Source organism: Schistocerca serialis, chromosome 3 (genome assembly GCF_023864345.2).
Source record: "Schistocerca serialis cubense isolate TAMUIC-IGC-003099 chromosome 3, iqSchSeri2.2, whole genome shotgun sequence".
NCBI classification, from domain to species: Eukaryota; Metazoa; Arthropoda; class Insecta; order Orthoptera; family Acrididae; genus Schistocerca; species Schistocerca serialis.
In genome coordinates, this window is record NC_064640.1 from 521732601 (window position 1) to 521754389 (window position 21789).

The window sequence follows — 21789 nt, forward strand, 5'->3', positions numbered from 1 at the left end:
TGTATAAAAGTTATAGTATTTGTAATGGACTAAAGCTGTTTGCATTGCCATACACTTTATATTTAAAACCGAGAACAAAAGTTAAAAGTGAACTGTTGACTTACTTTTGTTCTTACATTAAAGTGATCTGGAATACTGTTAGAGGCAGCTTCTTTTAATTCCAGCTAGATGTAATAAGTGTCAAAATGCTGATTTATTCTAACACTAGAGGGCTTTACCATTTAGAAATATAGTACAGGTTTTATTCTGTGGCAGGATATTTACATTGGCACCAGGGTAGTTAGGGTGTAAGGAGAGGAGTTAGGGAGGGAGCAGAGAGGAATGGGGAGGTGGTGTAGGATTGGTTGAGTGGTTACTTTTTTTAAACTAGTAAATCTTCAAATTAAATCTTTTCCGAAGGGAAAATTTGTTTTTCATTTCAGTTTGGTCATTGAGTAGGTAGTCAAATGCTGTATTTGTGTAAATATATATTTCAGTTTCTTAAAGGAGGTAAAGTATCGTGCCTTTGTTGGCAAAATGGAGTATTTGGAGATTTTATTCCATGTTGTTTGCAGAATGATTGTGTTGGGCATGGTGTGAAGCAAAGGTGGATTTATTCAGGTTGTTAAGACGGAGTGAATATATAAAAATATATGTGGCAAATGGGCTTGTATACAACTGACTCTCGATAGTGTTGTCTAGTGGTTTTGATGTTGTGAACGATTTTATTTTGTATTGTTGTTGGTGAAGATGCTTATTTTTTATGAACTATGTCTTGAAGAGGTTGGCAATTTGGTGAGAGAGGCAGGCTTATAAATGCGGCCTTTTTTATGGGTGGCTGTTCAGCAGTTGGTTGATTTAATTTTGCTGTATGGGTTAGTTTATCTATTATTGCAGGGTTGCACCTATTGCTGGAGGCAATTGATTTAATAATTTGTTTCTTTTTGTCTTTCACTTGTGTCCACTGGGATTTTAAGCATGCAGTTAACCATTGATCTAAAGAATGCTTTTTTTTATGTTGGTCTGGATGGCAAGAGGATTTGTGTATGGTAATATTGGTGGTTGTTGGTGGCTTTTTGAAAATTTGAAATTCATGCTTTGTGTTTTTATTTGAGATTGTTAAATAAAGATAGTTAATGTCTTCTGGTGTTTCATGTTCTACTGTGAATTGAATTTTGTTGTGTATTTTATTAAGTTCTTTTGCTAGATTTTCTATTTCTACTGTTCCATTTGAACAGAATGAGTGTGTCATCAACTTAACGTTTGTAGTAAAGCAGCTTACCTTGTAGTTGGTTTGAGATCTTAAAAAGTTGTTTTGAGATTATTAATATGTCTATTAGGAAATACTACTACCCATTGCCAATCCATCTTCCGGAATGTAAAACTTGTTGTTGAACAGGAAGTAGTGTGAAAATATATGCTCCAGGATCTCCAGGAATTAATAGATTTCAGCCCTACCCATTGTTCCATCTTTGAGTAAGTAATTTGTTATTAAACTGATTGTTTCCTTGACAGGTTCGTTTACATATAGGTTGACTATGTCAAGACATCCAAATTTCGGTTTGAAGTTTAAAACAGATAAATTCCGTGTTCTAAACACTGTAACTTCTACGAAACTGATTTCGTTGAGTGAGCCACGGTTCAGGTTGTGTCTTTGAAATCTAAGACAACAGCAGTAGAAATTACTAAATTCCTATTTGAAAAATGAACTTGGTACCAATATTTCTGTAATTAATACAGTTATAACAAGAGATCACACGTCGTTTAGTGAAGACTTACTTAAAATTAATTTGTGTGATAACATGATTATGATATCGTAACAGATCCGGAAATATTTCAGATAAACCGCTTACCTCAGTTACCTTCTATGCGTGAACTAGACTGCATCATTCCCGTGCCATTCTGATTTGCAACCTTCTAAATAAATTAATCGGTAGAAATATTAGGTTTTCAACGAAAACTGTTGCTTTTGTGTTGGCATTGGGTGGTTCTAAAAAGCTTTAAGAAATAGTTAATGGTATTAACCCTCAGAATCATATCAGAACAGGTAGTTCTGAGATTCAGATTTTACGTAACCATGGGGAGAACCTTTTTTTAGGCAGTCGCAATTATCTGTAACAGGTAAACGCTATGGAAACGAATAATTATTCTAACCACAAAGAAGATCGTTAATGTAGAAGTTAGTGAAACTAAACGAGAAGCTACATCGCTTTCCTCTTAAACTTTCCTCTTCTGAAGGACTTCAGTTTCAGAAGATGACAGCTCGCCTGTGGAGCTTCTTGCTTCATAGTGGAAGAGTTAATTTACCTTCCATTATTTTTTCATTACGTAAATGTTACCCGACGTCTCGATCTACGTGGTGTTAAGGCATCTGTCTGTAAAAGCTGGAACTGTTTGGCGTGACATGCAAAATTTAGTCTTGGTAACTACCATAATCCCTGAACCTGTATCATAATAAAAGAGCCACAGAAGTAACAAACCACGCTCTTTTCCGCCAAACCCGCGTGACTAGAGCAATACATTACCTACGCAGTTTCGCAACTTCACGTAATTGCGATATGCCGCTTAAGGAAACGGATCGGTATGAACTTACTACACTGAGGTTGCAAATTTCTCTAATGAAAGCCATCTCCTTCACTTTTTCTCACGAAACAAGATAAACAAAGTTACACACTCTGCGCCAAATGTTTTAGCCCTACGTCTATTTGATTGCACTCTGGGTCTTCGTCCTGACCATTGGGCCACACAAAATGCACTACGAACAGTCTGCATCTACCCCCAAAAAGGTCCTATCAACGTCGTAAGAATGTCAGAAAACAGAAATTCCATAATAATCGTAAGGTTCATAATCACATACAAATACCAGTCCATAAAAGCAAAGCTTTTTATATCCAGTTTAACAAATCTCACTACATACGTTTCCTTGACCAGAACCTTCTGTAGCTACCGCTGCTTCATTAACATTCTAGCGTAACACAGCGCTACCGATAAATACCCGAACGCTTAGGGTGGAACAGTGTCTCCGGCAGACCACACTATTTTAGTTGCCCACACAAAGGACACGTAGCTTTGATTTCACATCCACCAGCGACAATCCATAAGTTGTCATCCGCGCTGGCGGTGGAATGGAACGTAACTCTTCTGACTTGAAATATAATTCCTTCGGTCCCTATAGATTTAGTTTCACGAAAATGAGAAACTGAAGAAAATTATAGCCCCTTTTTTTTCTCCCCAAAGGCGCATAGACCTGTCTCGCCGTTCACGAGGATCCAAGGACGATCCTTAGAACTATCTCGTACCACAAAAGTACACAAAATTAGTTAATATGATTTCTTTCAGCCAATTGGCACTTTGGCGTCTTCTCTGTACAAATGGTACACTACACCGTCAAAGGTGAGTGGTACACTTAACTGTCTGAGCATGCCTCTAGGACCCAGTATGAAATTCAGTTGTTTTCTTCCTGTTACTTCTGAACAGACGACTCCATTCGGGTACAGGACTGCCAGACAAACAATATGAGGGAGGACATAAAATTAGTGACGGTAATGGAGATGAGATCATTGAAGATGCAGTGACATGAAATAAGTGCATTGAAACTCGTCCCAATTACCTCCATTCAATGCCCGTGAAATATATCTCACTTGGCAGAGTATTTCACTTGGGAATCACTGATAGGTTCCAATAGGTCCTCTTAGCTTACCAAAATTGACAGAATTCACACATCCTCAATAATAAGTACGTAAGCACCTTACAAATTCAAATGAAATACTATTACTTAAAATAGTAGTTATCCAACAGGACAAGAGAAACGAAGTGCAGACAAAGAAGCGTCGATTACTTATCTACCAATAAGAACTCAGAAAAACAAGACACAGTTTATATCGTGATTAACTTTCACACTCCACTATGGTGGTTTCGGAACGACCCGAATCTCTAGTAGCTTGCTACCAGCCTCCAAACAGCTTGAGTCGTATTCCTGTCAAGCAATTCATTCAGTAATTCTGTTCTTGAAGGTCTTTTACGATCTGGCAGCGACGCACAGAATGCAAAGGCATGCAAGCGAGTTTTCTCCAGGCCACAAACATGTCTCAAGACGTGAGAAGCAGGGCCAAGCAGCGGCGCGCAAGGCTAGGCTGCCATTGGCAACTTGGGCCGCACCATCCTGGCCCTAGTTGGGCAGCTCTCAGCTCTCCTGAACCAGCACAGTATGCACCTGGCCACCCACGTGATCGTACATCGAAGGCAGAACGCAGAGAAATGAGATGTGAAATGTGTGTGTGAAAATGAACTGGAATTTATCTCTCTCTCTCTCTCTCTCTCTCTCTCTCTCTCTCTCTCTCTCTCTCTCTCTCTCTGTGTGTGTGTGTGTGTGTGTGTGTGTGTGTGTGTGTGTGTGTGTGTGTGTGTGTGTGTGTGTCCGACTGGTGCCTTCAGTGGAGGGGCAGCCCTGTAATTTTGAACCGACTGTATTGGTGTACAAAATAAATAAATAAATAAATAAATAAAATACAGCGGAGACTTATCTTTTCATCACAAAAACGCTGGAATGCTTCAGCTGCAAGATTTAGTATTACTCAAAACTTAACTGGACTCATGGACTCTGAAAACACAATGCGAAGCACTATTGCTTTCGACAAATATGATACCGTAAAAACTATGGATATGTGTATGAACGTCCTTTTCACAAACACGATGCCCTAAAAATTATGGATAGATATAAGAATGTCTGTCTGGTGTTCCTATACTGTCTAAAACATTTTAAATCCGTCACACCGACGACGACTACTAAAGAAAATGCCTTTTAATCCACAACATTCAGCAGACACTAAGACTAGGGCATCGGTTCCAATACGCAGTTTTAATCTGCCAAAAAGTGTCAGATACAGTTTATTCGACTGGGGACCATATTCGTTTTCTTTACTGTGATATCGAGAAGTTTTTATACTGAGTGACCATAGAAATAGAATAATATTTTTGCTAGGCAAGTGTTGACCAGTAATCTGACAATAGGGTATAAATTTGCAACTCGGACTAAGAAATACGACAGTATATCTCATAGGGATCAGTCGTTCTTTATTAAGTTAAAGTTTAGAGAGCATACGTTCCCCCTGGAGGAGACAACCAATCTATTCCATAACGAAATTTCACTCTGCAGTGGAGTGTGCGCTGATATGAAGCTTCCTCGCAGATTGAAACTGTCTGCCGGACTGAGACTCAAACTCAGGACCTTTACCTTTCGCGAGCAAGTGCTCTACCGACTGATGTACCCGTCCTCACAGTTTCAATCCGCAAGGAAGTTTAATGTCAGTGCACACTCCGCTGCAGGCTGAAGATTTCATTCTGGAAACATATCCCAGGCTGTGGTTAAGCCATGTCTCCGCAATATCCTTTCCTCCGGGAGTACTAGCCCTGCAGGTCTCGCAGGAGAGCTTGTTATGTAGGTAGGAAGGTAGGAGAATGGGTACTGGCGGAAGTAAAGCTGTGAGGACGGGCCGTGAGTTGTGCTCGGGTAGCTCAGTCGGCAGAACACTTGCCCCGAAAGGCAGAGGCACCGAGTTAGTCTCGGTCTGACACGCAGTTTTAATGTGCCAAGAAGTTTCAACCAGTGTATTGCTTCCTCCAAAGTATCTCTCGCAAAAGACCGTGGAGGTAAATTTATAGAGATTAGGTCTCACGTGGAAGCTTAGCTCAAATCGTGCATCCACGAACTATTTGCGAGTGGAACAGGAAAGGGAGAAGTAACAGCCCTACATGAAGTCCCCTTCGCCTCATGGCGTAAGGTGGCTTATGGAGTATAGCTGCAGATGCAGAGCCGGCTAGAGTGACCGAGCTGTTCTAGGCGCTACAGTCTGGAACCGCGCGACCGCTACAGTCGCAGGTTCGAATCCTGCCTCGGGCATGGATGTGTGTGGTGTCCTTAGGTTAGTTAGGTTTAAGTAGTGCTAAGTTGTAGGGGACTGATGACCTCAGATGTTAAGTCCCATAGTGCTCACAGCCATTTGAACCATTTTTTTTTTGTGGCTACCTGAGTGCAGATAAAACGCACTATGGAGACGGCGGTCATTGGGGCTCTTCTATGGCTATGTACTTTCCTCTTCATGTTTACCTCATCCTTACTTCAGTTTCAGCTAAGTTAGGTCGGCCAAGACCAATGAAATCTAACCATTATTGGTGAAAATACACTAAAGAACTAAGAAGCGCTTGGCGAGATGAGAGGTTGGACAATTTAACACATTTCCCTTGTGAATCCTTCGTAATTCTTACTCTTATTTCATGCCCAGTTAAAAAGTGCACTTGCACATGCCAGATGACAAATTCCTTTCCTTCTTCTCTTCACAAAATCCTTTCGTGAGTTCGCTGGGTTATTTCTCGCGTTCCTTTAACAACTGTTTCCCCCCCAACTGTTTCCCCCCCAACTGTTTCCCCCCCAACTGTTTCCCCCCCAACTGTTTCCCCCCCAACTGTTTCCCCCCCAACTGTTTCCCCCCCAACTGTTTCCCCCCCAACTGTTTCCCCCCCAACTGTTTCCCCCCCAACTGTTTCCCCCCCAACTGTTTCCCCCCCAACTGTTTCCCCCCCCCAACTGTTTCCCCCCCCAACTGTTTCCCCCCCCCAACTGTTTCCCCCCCCCAACTGTTTCCCCCCCCCAACTGTTTCCCCCCCCCAACTGTTTCCCCCCCCCCAACTGTTTCCCCCACCCAACTGTTTCCCCCCCCCCAACTGTTTCCCCCCCCCCAACTGTTTCCCCCCCCCAACTGTTTCCCCCCCCCAACTGTTTCCCCCCCCCAACTGTTTCCCCCCCCCAACTGTTTCCCCCCCCCAACTGTTTCCCCCCCCCAACTGTTTCCCCCCCCCCAACTGTTTCCCCCCCCCCAACTGTTTCCCCCCCCCAACTGTTTCCCCCCCCCCAACTGTTTCCCCCCCCCCAACTGTTTCCCCCCCCCCAACTGTTTCCCCCCCCCCAACTGTTTCCCCCCCCCCAACTGTTTCCCCCCCCCCAACTGTTTCCCCCCCCCCCAACTGTTTCCCCCCCCCCAACTGTTTCCCCCCCCCAACTGTTTCCCCCCCCCCAACTGTTTCCCCCCCCCAACTGTTTCCCCCCCCCAACTGTTTCCCCCCCCCAACTGTTTCCCCCCCCCAACTGTTTCCCCCCCCAACTGTTTCCCCCCCCAACTGTTTCCCCCCCCAACTGTTTCCCCCCCCAACTGTTTCCCCCCCCAACTGTTTCCCCCCCCAACTGTTTCCCCCCCCCAACTGTTTCCCCCCCCAACTGTTTCCCCCCCCAACTGTTTCCCCCCCCAACTGTTTCCCCCCCCAACTGTTTCCCCCCCCAACTGTTTCCCCCCCCAACTGTTTCCCCCCCCAACTGTTTCCCCCCCCAACTGTTTCCCCCCCCAACTGTTTCCCCCCCCAACTGTTTCCCCCCCCAACTGTTTCCCCCCCCAACTGTTTCCCCCCCCAACTGTTTCCCCCCCCAACTGTTTCCCCCCCCAACTGTTTCCCCCCCCAACTGTTTCCCCCCCCAACTGTTTCCCCCCCCAACTGTTTCCCCCCCCAACTGTTTCCCCCCCCAACTGTTTCCCCCCCCAACTGTTTCCCCCCCCAACTGTTTCCCCCCCCAACTGTTTCCCCCCCCAACTGTTTCCCCCCCCAACTGTTTCCCCCCCCCAACTGTTTCCCCCCCCCAACTGTTTCCCCCCCCCAACTGTTTCCCCCCCCCAACTGTTTCCCCCCCCCAACTGTTTCCCCCCCCCAACTGTTTCCCCCCCCCAACTGTTTCCCCCCCCCAACTGTTTCCCCCCCCCAACTGTTTCCCCCCCCCAACTGTTTCCCCCCCCCAACTGTTTCCCCCCCCAACTGTTTCCCCCCCCAACTGTTTCCCCCCCCAACTGTTTCCCCCCCCAACTGTTTCCCCCCCCAACTGTTTCCCCCCCCAACTGTTTCCCCCCCCAACTGTTTCCCCCCCCAACTGTTTCCCCCCCCAACTGTTTCCCCCCCCAACTGTTTCCCCCCCCAACTGTTTCCCCCCCCAACTGTTTCCCCCCCCAACTGTTTCCCCCCCCAACTGTTTCCCCCCCCAACTGTTTCCCCCCCCAACTGTTTCCCCCCCCAACTGTTTCCCCCCCCAACTGTTTCCCCCCCCAACTGTTTCCCCCCCCAACTGTTTCCCCCCCCAACTGTTTCCCCCCCCAACTGTTTCCCCCCCCAACTGTTTCCCCCCCCAACTGTTTCCCCCCCCAACTGTTTCCCCCCCCAACTGTTTCCCCCCCCAACTGTTTCCCCCCCCAACTGTTTCCCCCCCCAACTGTTTCCCCCCCCAACTGTTTCCCCCCCCAACTGTTTCCCCCCCCAACTGTTTCCCCCCCCAACTGTTTCCCCCCCCAACTGTTTCCCCCCCCAACTGTTTCCCCCCCCAACTGTTTCCCCCCCCAACTGTTTCCCCCCCCAACTGTTTCCCCCCCCAACTGTTTCCCCCCCCAACTGTTTCCCCCCCCAACTGTTTCCCCCCCCAACTGTTTCCCCCCCCAACTGTTTCCCCCCCCCAACTGTTTCCCCCCCCCAACTGTTTCCCCCCCCCAACTGTTTCCCCCCCCCAACTGTTTCCCCCCCCCAACTGTTTCCCCCCCCCCAACTGTTTCCCCCCCCCCAACTGTTTCCCCCCCCCCAACTGTTTCCCCCCCCCCAACTGTTTCCCCCCCCCCCAACTGTTTCCCCCCCCCCAACTGTTTCCCCCCCCCCAACTGTTTCCCCCCCCCCAACTGTTTCCCCCCCCAACTGTTTCCCCCCCCAACTGTTTCCCCCCCCAACTGTTTCCCCCCCCAACTGTTTCCCCCCCCAACTGTTTCCCCCCCCAACTGTTTCCCCCCCCCAACTGTTTCCCCCCCCCCCAACTGTTTCCCCCCCCCCCAACTGTTTCCCCCCCCCCCAACTGTTTCCCCCCCCCCCAACTGTTTCCCCCCCCCCCAACTGTTTCCCCCCCCCCAACTGTTTCCCCCCCCCCAACTGTTTCCCCCCCCCCAACTGTTTCCCCCCCCCCAACTGTTTCCCCCCCCCCAACTGTTTCCCCCCCCCCCAACTGTTTCCCCCCCCCCTCCCCAACTGTTTCCCCCCCCCTCCCCCAACTGTTTCCCCCCCCCCTCCCCCAACTGTTTCCCCCCCCCCTCCCCCAACTGTTTCCCCCCCCCCCTCCCCCAACTGTTTCCCCCCCCCCTCCCCCAACTGTTTCCCCCCCCCCTCCCCCAACTGTTTCCCCCCCCCCTCCCCCAACTGTTTCCCCCCCCCCTCCCCCAACTGTTTCCCCCCCCCCCTCCCCCAACTGTTTCCCCCCCCCCTCCCCCAACTGTTTCCCCCCCCCCTCCCCCAACTGTTTCCCCCCCCCCTCCCCCAACTGTTTCCCCCCCCCCTCCCCCAACTGTTTCCCCCCCCCCTCCCCCAACTGTTTCCCCCCCCCTCCCCCAACTGTTTCCCCCCCCCCTCCCCCAACTGTTTCCCCCCCCCCTCCCCCAACTGTTTCCCCCCCCCCTCCCCCAACTGTTTCCCCCCCCCCTCCCCCAACTGTTTCCCCCCCCCCTCCCCCAACTGTTTCCCCCCCCCTCCCCCAACTGTTTCCCCCCCCCTCCCCCAACTGTTTCCCCCCCCCTCCCCCAACTGTTTCCCCCCCCCTCCCCCAACTGTTTCCCCCCCCCTCCCCCAACTGTTTCCCCCCCCCTCCCCCAACTGTTTCCCCCCCCCTCCCCCAACTGTTTCCCCCCCCCCTCCCCCAACTGTTTCCCCCCCCCCCTCCCCCAACTGTTTCCCCCCCCCCCTCCCCCAACTGTTTCCCCCCTCCCCCTCCCCCTCCCCCAACTGTTTCCCCCCTCCCCCTCCCCCTCCCCCAACTGTTTCCCCCCTCCCCCTCCCCCTCCCCCAACTGTTTCCCCCCTCCCCCTCCCCCTCCCCCAACTGTTTCCCCCCTCCCCCTCCCCCTCCCCCAACTGTTTCCCCCCTCCCCCTCCCCCAACTGTTTCCCCCCTCCCCCTCCCCCAACTGTTTCCCCCCTCCCCCTCCCCCAACTGTTTCCCCCCTCCCCCTCCCCCAACTGTTTCCCCCCTCCCCCTCCCCCAACTGTTTCCCCCCTCCCCCTCCCCCAACTGTTTCCCCCCTCCCCCTCCCCCAACTGTTTCCCCCCTCCCCCTCCCCCAACTGTTTCCCCCCTCCCCCTCCCCCAACTGTTTCCCCCCTCCCCCTCCCCCAACTGTTTCCCCCCTCCCCCTCCCCCAACTGTTTCCCCCCTCCCCCTCCCCCAACTGTTTCCCCCCTCCCCCTCCCCCAACTGTTTCCCCCCTCCCCCTCCCCCAACTGTTTCCCCCCTCCCCCTCCCCCAACTGTTTCCCCCCTCCCCCTCCCCCAACTGTTTCCCCCCTCCCCCTCCCCCAACTGTTTCCCCCCTCCCCCTCCCCCAACTGTTTCCCCCCTCCCCCTCCCCCAACTGTTTCCCCCCTCCCCCTCCCCCAACTGTTTCCCCCCTCCCCCTCCCCCAACTGTTTCCCCCCTCCCCCTCCCCCAACTGTTTCCCCCCTCCCCCTCCCCCAACTGTTTCCCCCCTCCCCCTCCCCCAACTGTTTCCCCCCTCCCCCTCCCCCAACTGTTTCCCCCCTCCCCCTCCCCCAACTGTTTCCCCCCTCCCCCTCCCCCAACTGTTTCCCCCCTCCCCCTCCCCCAACTGTTTCCCCCCTCCCCCTCCCCCAACTGTTTCCCCCCTCCCCCTCCCCCAACTGTTTCCCCCCTCCCCCTCCCCCAACTGTTTCCCCCCTCCCCCTCCCCCAACTGTTTCCCCCCTCCCCCTCCCCCAACTGTTTCCCCCCTCCCCCTCCCCCAACTGTTTCCCCCCTCCCCCTCCCCCAACTGTTTCCCCCCCCCCCCTCCCCCAACTGTTTCCCCCCCCCCCCCCTCCCCCAACTGTTTCCCCCCCCCCCCTCCCCCAACTGTTTCCCCCCCCCCTCCCCCAACTGTTTCCCCCCCCCCTCCCCCAACTGTTTCCCCCCCCCCTCCCCCAACTGTTTCCCCCCCCCCTCCCCCAACTGTTTCCCCCCCCCCCTCCCCCAACTGTTTCCCCCCCCCTCCCCCAACTGTTTCCCCCCCCCCTCCCCCAACTGTTTCCCCCCCCCCTCCCCCAACTGTTTCCCCCCCCCTCCCCCAACTGTTTCCCCCCCCCCCTCCCCCAACTGTTTCCCCCCCCCCCTCCCCCAACTGTTTTCCCCCCCCCTCCCCCAACTGTTTTCCCCCCCCTCCCCCAACTGTTTCCCCCCCCCGCCCCCCCTCCCCCAACTGTTTCCCCCCCCGCCCCCCACCCCCAACTGTTTCCCCCCCCGCCCCCCCACCCCCAACTGTTTCCCCCCCCGCCCCCCCACCCCCAACTGTTTCACCCCCCCCCCTCCCCCAACTGTTTCACCCCCCCCCCCTCCCCCAACTGTTTCACCCCCCCCCCTCCCCCAACTGTGTGATGTGCAGCTAGTATTTGAAGTCTTTCATCCAGTTATGTGATGTTCATTGCTCATATATTCTGCTTAGCTTCTAACCAAGCAAGCTTCAATTTTTGTTTAATCTGTTCAACACTAAGTCGATAAATCATGGGACAGCAATATGCACATATACAGACGGCGGTAGTATCACGTACGCAAGGTATAAAAGGTAGTCCGTTGGTGGAGCTGTCATATGTACTCAGGTATTCTTGTGAACAGGTTTCCGACGTGATTATGGCCACACGGTGAGAATTAAGACTTTGAACACAAAATCTTAGAGCTAGACCTATGGGACATTCCATAATGGATATCATTAGGGAATTCAATATCAAGAGATCCAGTGTCAGGAGTGTGAAAAGAAAACCGAATTTCAGGCATTACCTCTCATCACGGTTACCGCAGTGGCTGACTGCGTGCGCTTAACGACCGAGAGCAGCGACGTTTGCGTAGTTGTCAGCGCTACCAAACAAGGAATTCAGTGTAGGATGTACGACAAACTTAACTGTTAGAACAGTGCGGGGAAAATTGGCGTTATGAGCTATGGCCGCAGACGATCGACGCGAGTGACTTTGCTAACAGCACGTCACGTGCAGCGCCTCTATTAGGCTCGTGATCATATTGGTTGGACCCTAGACGACTGGAAATCTGTCCCGGTTTCAGTTGGTAAATGCTGATGGTAGGGTTAGTGTGTGGCGCAGACCCCACGAAGCCATGGACCCAAGTTGCCCACAAGGCACTGCGCAATCGTGTTGGCTCCGTAATGGTGTTGGCTGTGTTTACGTTGAATGGACTGTATCCTCGGTTATGTTCAGCTACTTGGAGACCATGTGTAGCCATTCATGGACTTAATGTTACGAAACAACGATGAAATTTTTGTGGATGATAATGCACAATGTCAATGAGCCACAATTGTTCATGATTGGTGTGAAGAACATTCTGGACAATTGGAGCGAATGATTTGGCCACCCCGATCACCCGACGTGAATCCCGTCGTACATTTGTGGGACATAATAGAGACGTCAGTCCGTGCACAAAACCTAGGTGGGACATAATAGAGACGTCAGTCCGTGCACAAAACCTAGCACTGGCAACACTTTCACAAGTATGGGAGGCTATAGATGCAACATGGCTCAGTATTTCTGCAGAGACTTCCAACGGCTTTCTGAGTTTCCATGCCACGTAAAGTTGTTGCACTACGCTGAGCAAAAGGTGGTCGAACACGATATCAGGAGGCATCCATGACTTTAGTCACCGCAGTGAATTAAGTAGTTTAAGTTAAAAGGGTGTTTCCCGTTCCTTAGACGTGACGGTAGAACTTAAGTGTCTTCTGCGCATTGCATCAGTGAACTTGTCTGTTGCCGCGTAGAGGTCTATAGTTTCTTTCAGTCCATATGAAATTTATAGTAATCGTACCATAAATTTTTCTGAATTTTTCACTCTTCGTTCTGAAGTTTATTAGTTTTTAAATGACTTGCTAGAGATGTAGTTTGAGGTATTATAATTCTTCACGAAAACCAACTGTTTCGTTACCACGAAGTACGGCATCACACGATATCACTCCTATTGTTGTAATTTCATATTACTTTACACGTTTGCTCGAGTATTATGGCTCATTCTAAATAGGATTTACTGTCTAGTCCAGACGGTAGTACGATTTATCGGAGATATTTAAAAGAAAACAAAATAGAATTTGTCCCATATTTTGTTTTTAGTTGGATCTATTTTTTATGTAAATTTTCCATCAAATGATTATTCTCATAGTTGGAGGACCGAGCGAAGTGGCGCAGTGATTAGTACACTGAACTCGAATTCGGGAGGACGACGGTTCAAACCCGCTTCCGGACATCATAATTTAGGTTTTCCGTGATTTCCCTAAATGGCTTCGGGTAAATGCCGGGATGGTTCCTTTGAAAAATCACAGCCGGCTTTCTTCCCCATCCTTCGCTAATCCAATGGGAGCGATGACTTCGCTGTTTCATCCACTCCACTCAAATCAACCAAGATATTTACAGGCCTGTCCTTGATGTAATCTCTTGTAACTTTCCTATGGCGTATTTGGTTTCTTCACTATCCGTAGCGAAGACAGACAGATCGTCACTTTCTCAGTCCCTAAGTCTCGAGGCCTACTCCCCGATTTCTTTCCACAATTCTCTGATGACTTTGTCTAACACTACACTAAACAGAAGTGGAGAGGTCACCTTCTTGTCAAGCATCTGTACTTACTTCAACAGGCTCAGATATTTCTCGAAGGTATTTGAGATGTATCCTTAGTCTGGTAGACTAGTTCTCTAGTCTTCGTGTTTCTTCTGAGCTGTTCTAAAGTGTCCACAATAGTTTGTCATGTAATAAACCTTCTTAAAGTTCACAAAGGTGACACGTTTGTTGGTACTTCGATATATTCTTAATACTGTCTTTAGACACCGAATCTGCTCGACACTACTTCTCCTGCAGCCTGCTTGATATTCACCAGTCAAGTGTTCTGTTTGCTGTTCAGTACTGTTATTTAATGTGGCCTGTTACTCTTTTCCGTAGCTGCCTATCGTGATCGTGTGGGGTATCTGTGAGCAGTGACAGATTACGAGAACATTTGTTGACGCGTGCTGCACAAAGCAGAAGCTGAACGGAGGCAGTAATTGTTTCTCGAAGCGCCACATGTTAACGCTTCTTAACTGGCACGCGCGAACGCAGTGACGAAACCTGCTGTACTTTGCGGGCTGGTTTACGGCATAACATTATCTGGTCTTAGGAATGCTGCTCCAGTTTCGAGGAACGCACTCGAAGAACTATTTTATAGCACAGAAACACTGAATTTCCGATAGTTCTTGAAGTCAACACGATATTCAGTTCAGAATGTTCCGTGCGGTAGGGATATTTTTATAAGTCAGTTTTTGCCTAGCTCATAGTCACATATTTCAAACTACTATAGAAGATTAAATAACCTCTCCTAGATGTGCATCGCACTGCGGCTTTTTCTTTCTTTATGTCGTAGGACCATCAGAGGCAGAGCTAGTCCCTTAAGTCACTATATTTACACTGCGCAGGAGTAGTTTAGAGAGACGAAAACGAGGCGTTCTCCGTATAATGTACATAAGACAACATTAAAGTTACAAATATTCTGAAGTGAAACTATTGAACCTAATACAGAGATATCGAAAGGAAGCTTTAGAAGTTTCATCTGAAAACCTGAGGTTTATCAGTCACATTTTTTTCTATTCTGTTGTAGCATACGGTTAAGGAACGTACAAAATACATACATCTGTAGAGTGATGAAGGAAATAATATAAATATGTAATCTTTTCTCCTCTTGCTAGTGTTTGCTGCTATGATTTATTCTGAACGAGTCAGTTTTATTGAACACCAGTCCGATTTGGTGGAGAGTGGTGGTGCTGAAGAGAGGTGGGCGAGAGGTTACTGTCTGTGTACTGCGGTTAAGATGGTAGCCCTAGTATTCCTAAATGCATGAACAGTGACCTACAGGAAATTCGCTGCCTGACACTGATAGTCGTTGTCTAAGCTAATGACATGCTCTGGAATCTGCATCTTCGTACCTGTTCCGAACACCACTGTACTGTACATTGCAGATACTTCGTAACTGCATTGTCGACTTATTGCCCTATTACATTCAAGCATGAAATGACAAAAAAATGGCTGTCGATATTCCTCTGTACATGCCCTACTCTCTCCTTATTTTTCATGGTCCCTGTGCGACACAGGCGATGCAGACAACAGATTCGTTCCGCATCCTCGGATACAGAGTCTCTAAATGCACCCAAGACGATTTCGTAATACCGTCGCAGTTTTTTTTAGTTTCTTCGTTTAAGTTCCATAAGAATCTGAAAAGTCCCATATGGGCTCCAATAGCCCATTAATAAATTGCAAGGTAGCGTAGTGGTTAAGGCAGTGAACTATTCGGGGTGCGTGCACTTCAGATCCCCAGCCAGGTTTCTATTTTCCATTGGTTCATTAACTCTATTAAAACGAACATCGGGATGGTTCTTTAGAAAAGGGCACGTCCGATTCCGCTCTCCTTGATCACGCTTGTCCAATCAGATTATGCTCCGTCTTTGATGGCCAAGTCGTAAAAGGGACAGTAAACTCTGATCTCCACACCTTGCTTCGAACTGATGAGATCATCGCTGCTCGTCTGCATTCGTTTGCTTTTCGCTGCAGTGTCTATACGCAGCTAATATCGTGAGAAAAACAAACTGATGACTCCATAATTACAATAGAAATCGTAAGGCAGTGCAGCACAAATAGGCGGATTCTGTTTTCCTGAACTGATCAAAAATGAAAGTCGTTTAACTGAAAAGTGGAAAATGAGACGAAGTGTGCCAAAGGGCAAGGGACAAAGACTGATTAACATTTACACGGCAATCCAAAGAAATACTTCTGTTCTTTCTCCCTGGCGACGAATTTTGAGGGAGATATTCGTATGCTGGCAGCGGTGAAACTCTGATACGACCAGGACTGTGACGATACGTAAATGCTGAGAAAAACGTAAAATTGTCAGATTTTAATTGATGGGGAAATATGCAAAATAAGTAGCGCAAAATTAATATTGAAGATTTTAAACATGGCTGCGTGGTCAGCGACCGTTTACAAAGCAAAATTAAACCAACAACAGCCCTTTGTCGCAAAAATAGGTCTTTGGACCTAGATTCGGCACTATTATGAGTGCCTTCAGCAGATGTAAAACGCTCAAACTGATTGTCGCGTATAACATAAATATCAGGCGATAAGGTTTGTCACAAAATTTTTGAAATAGAATACGTAGAAGGAAAGCCACTATCGACTGCTCACACATGTCGAGCTACAGGTAGTCTGATGCTTATTTTTTGCGACCGAGGGCTGTTATTGCTTTAATTTAAATATTGAAGAAATGATACGTCGATGCAGGAAGAGCTGACGAGTGAAGAAGCTGCTTCAGCTTGCACACGGCTGAGCTGCAGACTAAGATGCTTTCCGCATGGAAAGAAATTTCTCAGCTAATGACTCATTTGTTTATCCACAATATTCATCAATAGCCATTTCTGTTCTTCACACAACAGACAAGTATCTGACTAACCTGTTAACTGTCCTGTGGAAATGAGAAATTCCGTAATCTCTACTTAAAAAGAGACTTATTCTTATGCTGATGTGGGTTTATTGATACTTGCAGTGTATTGCGGTTTATCTTTAATCTCTTTGCTGTTCGCGAAATCGGTTGATTACCAAATCTACTTAAACTTTGTTTTTGCTGCTAATAAGTCTTGGCTTTATTCTGTCACGAGTCTTCTCTTGTTTCAGTTACTCATGGGTGGCTGGTGGAATAGGTACAGCTTCAGATGCCAACCCGTCGACTACTCGAACGATCCCGTCGCTCTCAGGGTGAGTATATAACACACTAAATGTCAGAAATTCTGCGTCTATCAGGGATATTCGAAGGAAAGGGTTCTTCTTCTTCTTCTTCTTCTTCTCTCTCTCTCTCTCTCTCTCTCTCTCTCTCTCTCTCTCTCTCTCTCTCTACGAACAACAGTGGTCTCAAATACAGCTTAGAGACAAAAGGGATGTATAATTAAGCCCAATAAACTTTCACTTTCTCAAGATACTCATAAGGATTGTTAACAATACGTGCTGATTTTTGTATAATGATTAAATTTGAACCGTACATGTAGTCCAAAAGACATCGCTCAATTAGTAGTGCACCAGGGCATAGTGTTACGCTGCCTGTGACTTTACCTGCACGCTATAATTGATTTGATTTTAGCAGGGAAGTTACAACAGCTCTGGTCTAACTCGACACTGCTCGCACCGAAACACAGTTTCTGTGTTATCGCCCTCTGTATGTCTAGTAAAGCCAACCAATACCTTTAAATAGTTCAAGGATTCCCATTACCAGTTCTTCGTTAGACACAATTTCTTCAGGTCTACCTGTCCCGAAAATTCTGTCTCTTGCTCTCCACTGCAGTGCATTCGAAGATAACGTGTGATACAGTTTATTCACTCTCATCACACAGCCTACATTTAGGATCTTCTTCCATTATACCCACTGTATGTAAGGGTCTTTTGAAATTCCCATGACCGGTCATCAGTCAGACCACGAGTTTAATCTCTTTCCTGTTCAAGCCCAGGCTTACAGAGCTTCTTTTAAAACACGGCTTTGGCATCATTACCTTTCCATGTTTTTGTTTATAGATCTTGATCCAGCATTCTACGTGCTGTCTTCTGAGCCAGTTCCGTAGGTATAGCTTGATCATAGCCTTGGTGATTGTCAGGACAGGTTCCGGTCCAATGAAGGGAGTCTTTGCTCCCATCCTGCCAATCTGATGCCGGCACGGTAGCTCAGCGTGTTGGGTCAGAGAGCTGCTTGGCCTCTGTAATAAAAAACTGAGGGAAAGCATCAACAACGAACTTCAACGGATGTCATGTGACGTCCGCAACGACCAAATACAACGATCAGCCACGAAAAAAAATAAACAAAATCTGTCGGCTTCTTCATTGCCACAGACCCCTGAGTGGCCAGGAATCCTCACAAGGTTTACCCAATTGCTTCCCCCTAGCTCCACCAGAACTCTGTGACATTCTGCAACAATCTTAGATCTTGATGCAGGAGCTGCCAATGATTTCAGGGCTGCCTGGTTGACTGAATAGATGCAGATCCTACGGTCTTTCTAACACCTACTCACGTTCTCCTCCACACACGTCCTGATTGCAGTGATTTCGGCTTGGAATACTGAGACCAGTTTTCCTAGAGAGATGATGCCCTTCTGTCTTGGCTGAACGCTGTACACCCTGGCCCAGCGCCTTGGTCTGATTTCGACCCATTAGTGAACCAGACCATATCCCCCATATAGTGTCGAACTGTTTTTTTTTTTTTTTTTTTTTTTTTTTTTTTTTTTTTTTTTTTTCTCCACACTGCTCCCTGCTTCCAATTATTATATTGTGAGACTTGTTGATGCAGTTGGGAGTTATTATATAGTCGACCGGCATCTCCCCAACCATTCCTCTATTTACCTCCCTCACTATTTTAGTGTGTGATTCTGGATATCCCAATGAGATCCAGTTTTTATCAGTTTTGAGCCGGTATGCATCGCTGCTGCCACCATTTTGACCCAAATTTGTAAGGGAGGCATATCCAGCATGGTTTTCATCCCAGCAGTGGTGTGTTGTTAATGCCATCTTTTATGGCTAAGCAGGCCAGTCTCTGCAACTTAGCAAGATCCTTAGCTGCAACCTGCTGTTCTGCCTTCTTCCACCACACTGTCTTCGTAGGAGATCCTAAGTCTAACGACCGTGGTGTATATCTAGTGCGTACCTCTGCGGCTTAGGCCCCCATTTTTGCCACAAGCTCTTCTGGTACTCAATACTGCACATTTCGCCTTAGCATGTAACCTCCCCCTCACTTATCGACCTTAATGACAATGAAAAATTAAACCGCGTGTACCTAATGGAAATTTGGGAAAGGCAATCGTCACCGAAGTTAATCTGTCGGTAAAGAGGGAGGAAAGGGTTACATCTAAATGAAAGGAAAAATGCAAATGAAACTGGTGGAAATTAATTTTGAAAAGGGGTAAAGTTAATAAAGAAAGTAAATGTGCGGCCGTTACGTTAACAATTAACTAGCGGTAATTAGATATTTGAGATTTGGGGGAAATTACGGTCGCCAGTCCTAAGGACAATTACTATAGTAACTGAAAAAGAAAGGTAATTACACATATAATTAGCACTAGAAGCGTGGCAACTGAAGGTTGACACGTGTAGTGTGAAAACTGAAAGTTTGTCAGAAGTAATAAATTTCGCTACACTCTGACTTAATTTAGCAAAAGAATTAATAAAACTGGAAAATCGAAAGTTAATTTAGTGACTGAAGTTAATAGTGAGCTTTCTTTCTGAAGCACATCGACATTCAGTAAAATAAGGTTAGTCTTGGACTACCTCAACAATCATTTCAAAAGCTACTTGAATCTACGCAATTTAGAAATAAGAGAATTAACTTTGAACTTGAATTAAATGATTCTGAACAATTAACAATAGTAAAATTTAGTACGTACCAAGCTGAGCTGCAGTCACAGGTAACTAAAATACGGTAACAAAACTCGCACTCTTAATTTGTGCTTGTGCAATCTAAATATTGTAGCCAGCTGAACTTTGAAATTAAAGCAGTGAAATCGAATGATGCTGGCGTTTGAATTTCAACGACCCTCGGGCTCATTTCGGAAAAGGAAGGGACCCTGCTTGGCAATGCAATTGGGACAATGAGCAACAAAGGTTCATGCTAAGTTGCTGTAATTTTGCGAGGCAAATGGAACAATTTGAAAAGCTGAGGTCTGCCATACAGTTCTGAAACTTTACGTGCTTTTAGTCTTCCTTGTTGGTTGATTGAAGGTTTGAAGCCGTCGATCGAGGAGGTGGCGACAGTCACTCATTGTCGGCCGTCGCTGTTGCAGAAGCTGGATGTTGGCGCGCCTTCTTCTCGACACGGTCACCAGGCGAAACGGGCTCTTGATGTGCGCCAGCTAATGCTTCCCGTCCGCGACACCATGTCAGAAACTATCATCGCCAGTCGAGCGCAATTACATGCTGCCAAACCCCGAAAGCGCGGCAACTCGCGGGAGCGTCACACAACACACCTGCTCCACTCGCTACTCCAGCCAGACTCTCTCTGCCCGCGCACCACGCGGCAGAGTTAACACTACCAAAGATCCTACACACTTTGATTCTTCACACGACCCATCGATGTAATCGTTCGATAGCAGTTTTCCCCAGGCAAGACCCAGCGTAAAAATACAAATAATATTTACGATACAAACCAATTATACATCGACATGAGTGCATAAATATATACAAACAGTAAAACAATTACAATATATAGAGAGACAGAAATGTCATATCTTGAGGTAACAAAACAAGGAAAAAAAATAATAGTACAATAGATGGAAATAGGAGGATATGCATTTCCGGCGTTACAAGCAGATGCTCTTTATATGAAGGGTCCATGTTAGTTTCTCATCTAAGGTTACCCACAGATATTTCGCTATTTCACTATCCCCTTAACAGGTAGAGTTTCATCGAAAATCTTTAGATTCCAACTTAAGTGTTGGATATGCTCCTTCGTGAATGGTACCACAACAGTCTTCTTAGAATTAACCCTTAGATCCTGTTTCCTGCACAAATCTTGCACAATGTCCAGCTCCCCTTGTGCCATATTCCTGACTGTGTCAGTAAATTTGCCAAGTATTACAATGACAAGATCAGCTGTGTATTCTTGGCAAAAGCATTGTCTGGAATTTAGTTCCTTGATGAGTTCGTTCACCACTAGATTCTACAATAAAGGGGGCAAATCTCATTGTGGACAACCTCTAGTGGTGTTAGTTACCATCTTCTCATTCATCATGGTGGCCTCTACCTTCTTCCACTAAGAATGGCCATAGTCCACCTACATATAGTGGTTCCTAGGTCATGCACCTCTGCTGCCCTAACCATGGAATCGAAGGTTATGTTACTAAAAGCCCTCTCTATGTCCAGGAAGATGCAGAGGGTTATTTCCTGAAAGTGAAGTGCTTTGTCCACCTTCCCAACGAGTTGGTGGAGAGCTGTCTCACAAGATTTACCTGGTTGATATGCATGTTGGTTTGAATATAGAAGAGCCCTAGTCAGCCTCCTCTCCCCAACATGTACATTAACCAGTTTTCCCAGTGTTTTAAGAATGGAAGAGGACAGACTGATTTCTTTCATATCCTCGGTCTTGGTATGAACATTTCTCCCTGGCTTTGGAATAAAGACAACCTTCACTACCCTCCAAGCGTTGGGAATGATTGCTGCTGCTAGGCTAACCCTGGATAACTTGCATAGGACTCTTAAAAGATTCTCTCCTGCGTATTGCAGGAGAGCTGGAAAGATTCCATCTGGGCCAGGTGACTTGAACGGTTGGAATGTTCCCACTGCTCATCGGATTTTAGTAAAGTCGGCACACTCCTTGGCCGATTCCCACTCCTCTCTTAGTGCCTGGGAACCATTGTCTCTCAGGGATCTCATTCTGGTCTGTGTTATCCGCCAGAGCATGTTGAGGGAAGTGAGTTTTGAGGAGCAATTCCAGTCTCTCATGAGCTGTCTTTGTATATCCCCCATCCTCCTTCCTCAACGTACCTCCTGGATTAGTTGGTACTCTTGTGAGGATTTTGTGAAGTCTGGCTTGAGCAACAATGCCCTTCACTTCCTTACAGAATTCCTTCCAGAATGCCTTCCAGAATGCCTCCTTTGCTTGTCTAATTGCAAGGTTGTAGTTGACAAGGGCCTCACGATATTTTGCCCATTGCCCTTTGTCTCACAA

General features: G+C 47.6%; 1 protein-coding gene across 1 annotated transcript in view; it reads left to right on the forward strand.

The window, feature by feature from the left end:
* The window catches only part of LOC126470397 (elongation of very long chain fatty acids protein-like), a 233699-nt gene that overhangs the window by 162840 nt on the left and 49070 nt on the right, over positions 1-21789 (forward strand). Inside the window, exon 4 of the mRNA XM_050098240.1 lies at positions 16767-16847. Within this exon, the coding sequence (XP_049954197.1) occupies positions 16767-16847 (81 nt within the window). The remainder of the gene's footprint in view (positions 1-16766; positions 16848-21789) is intronic.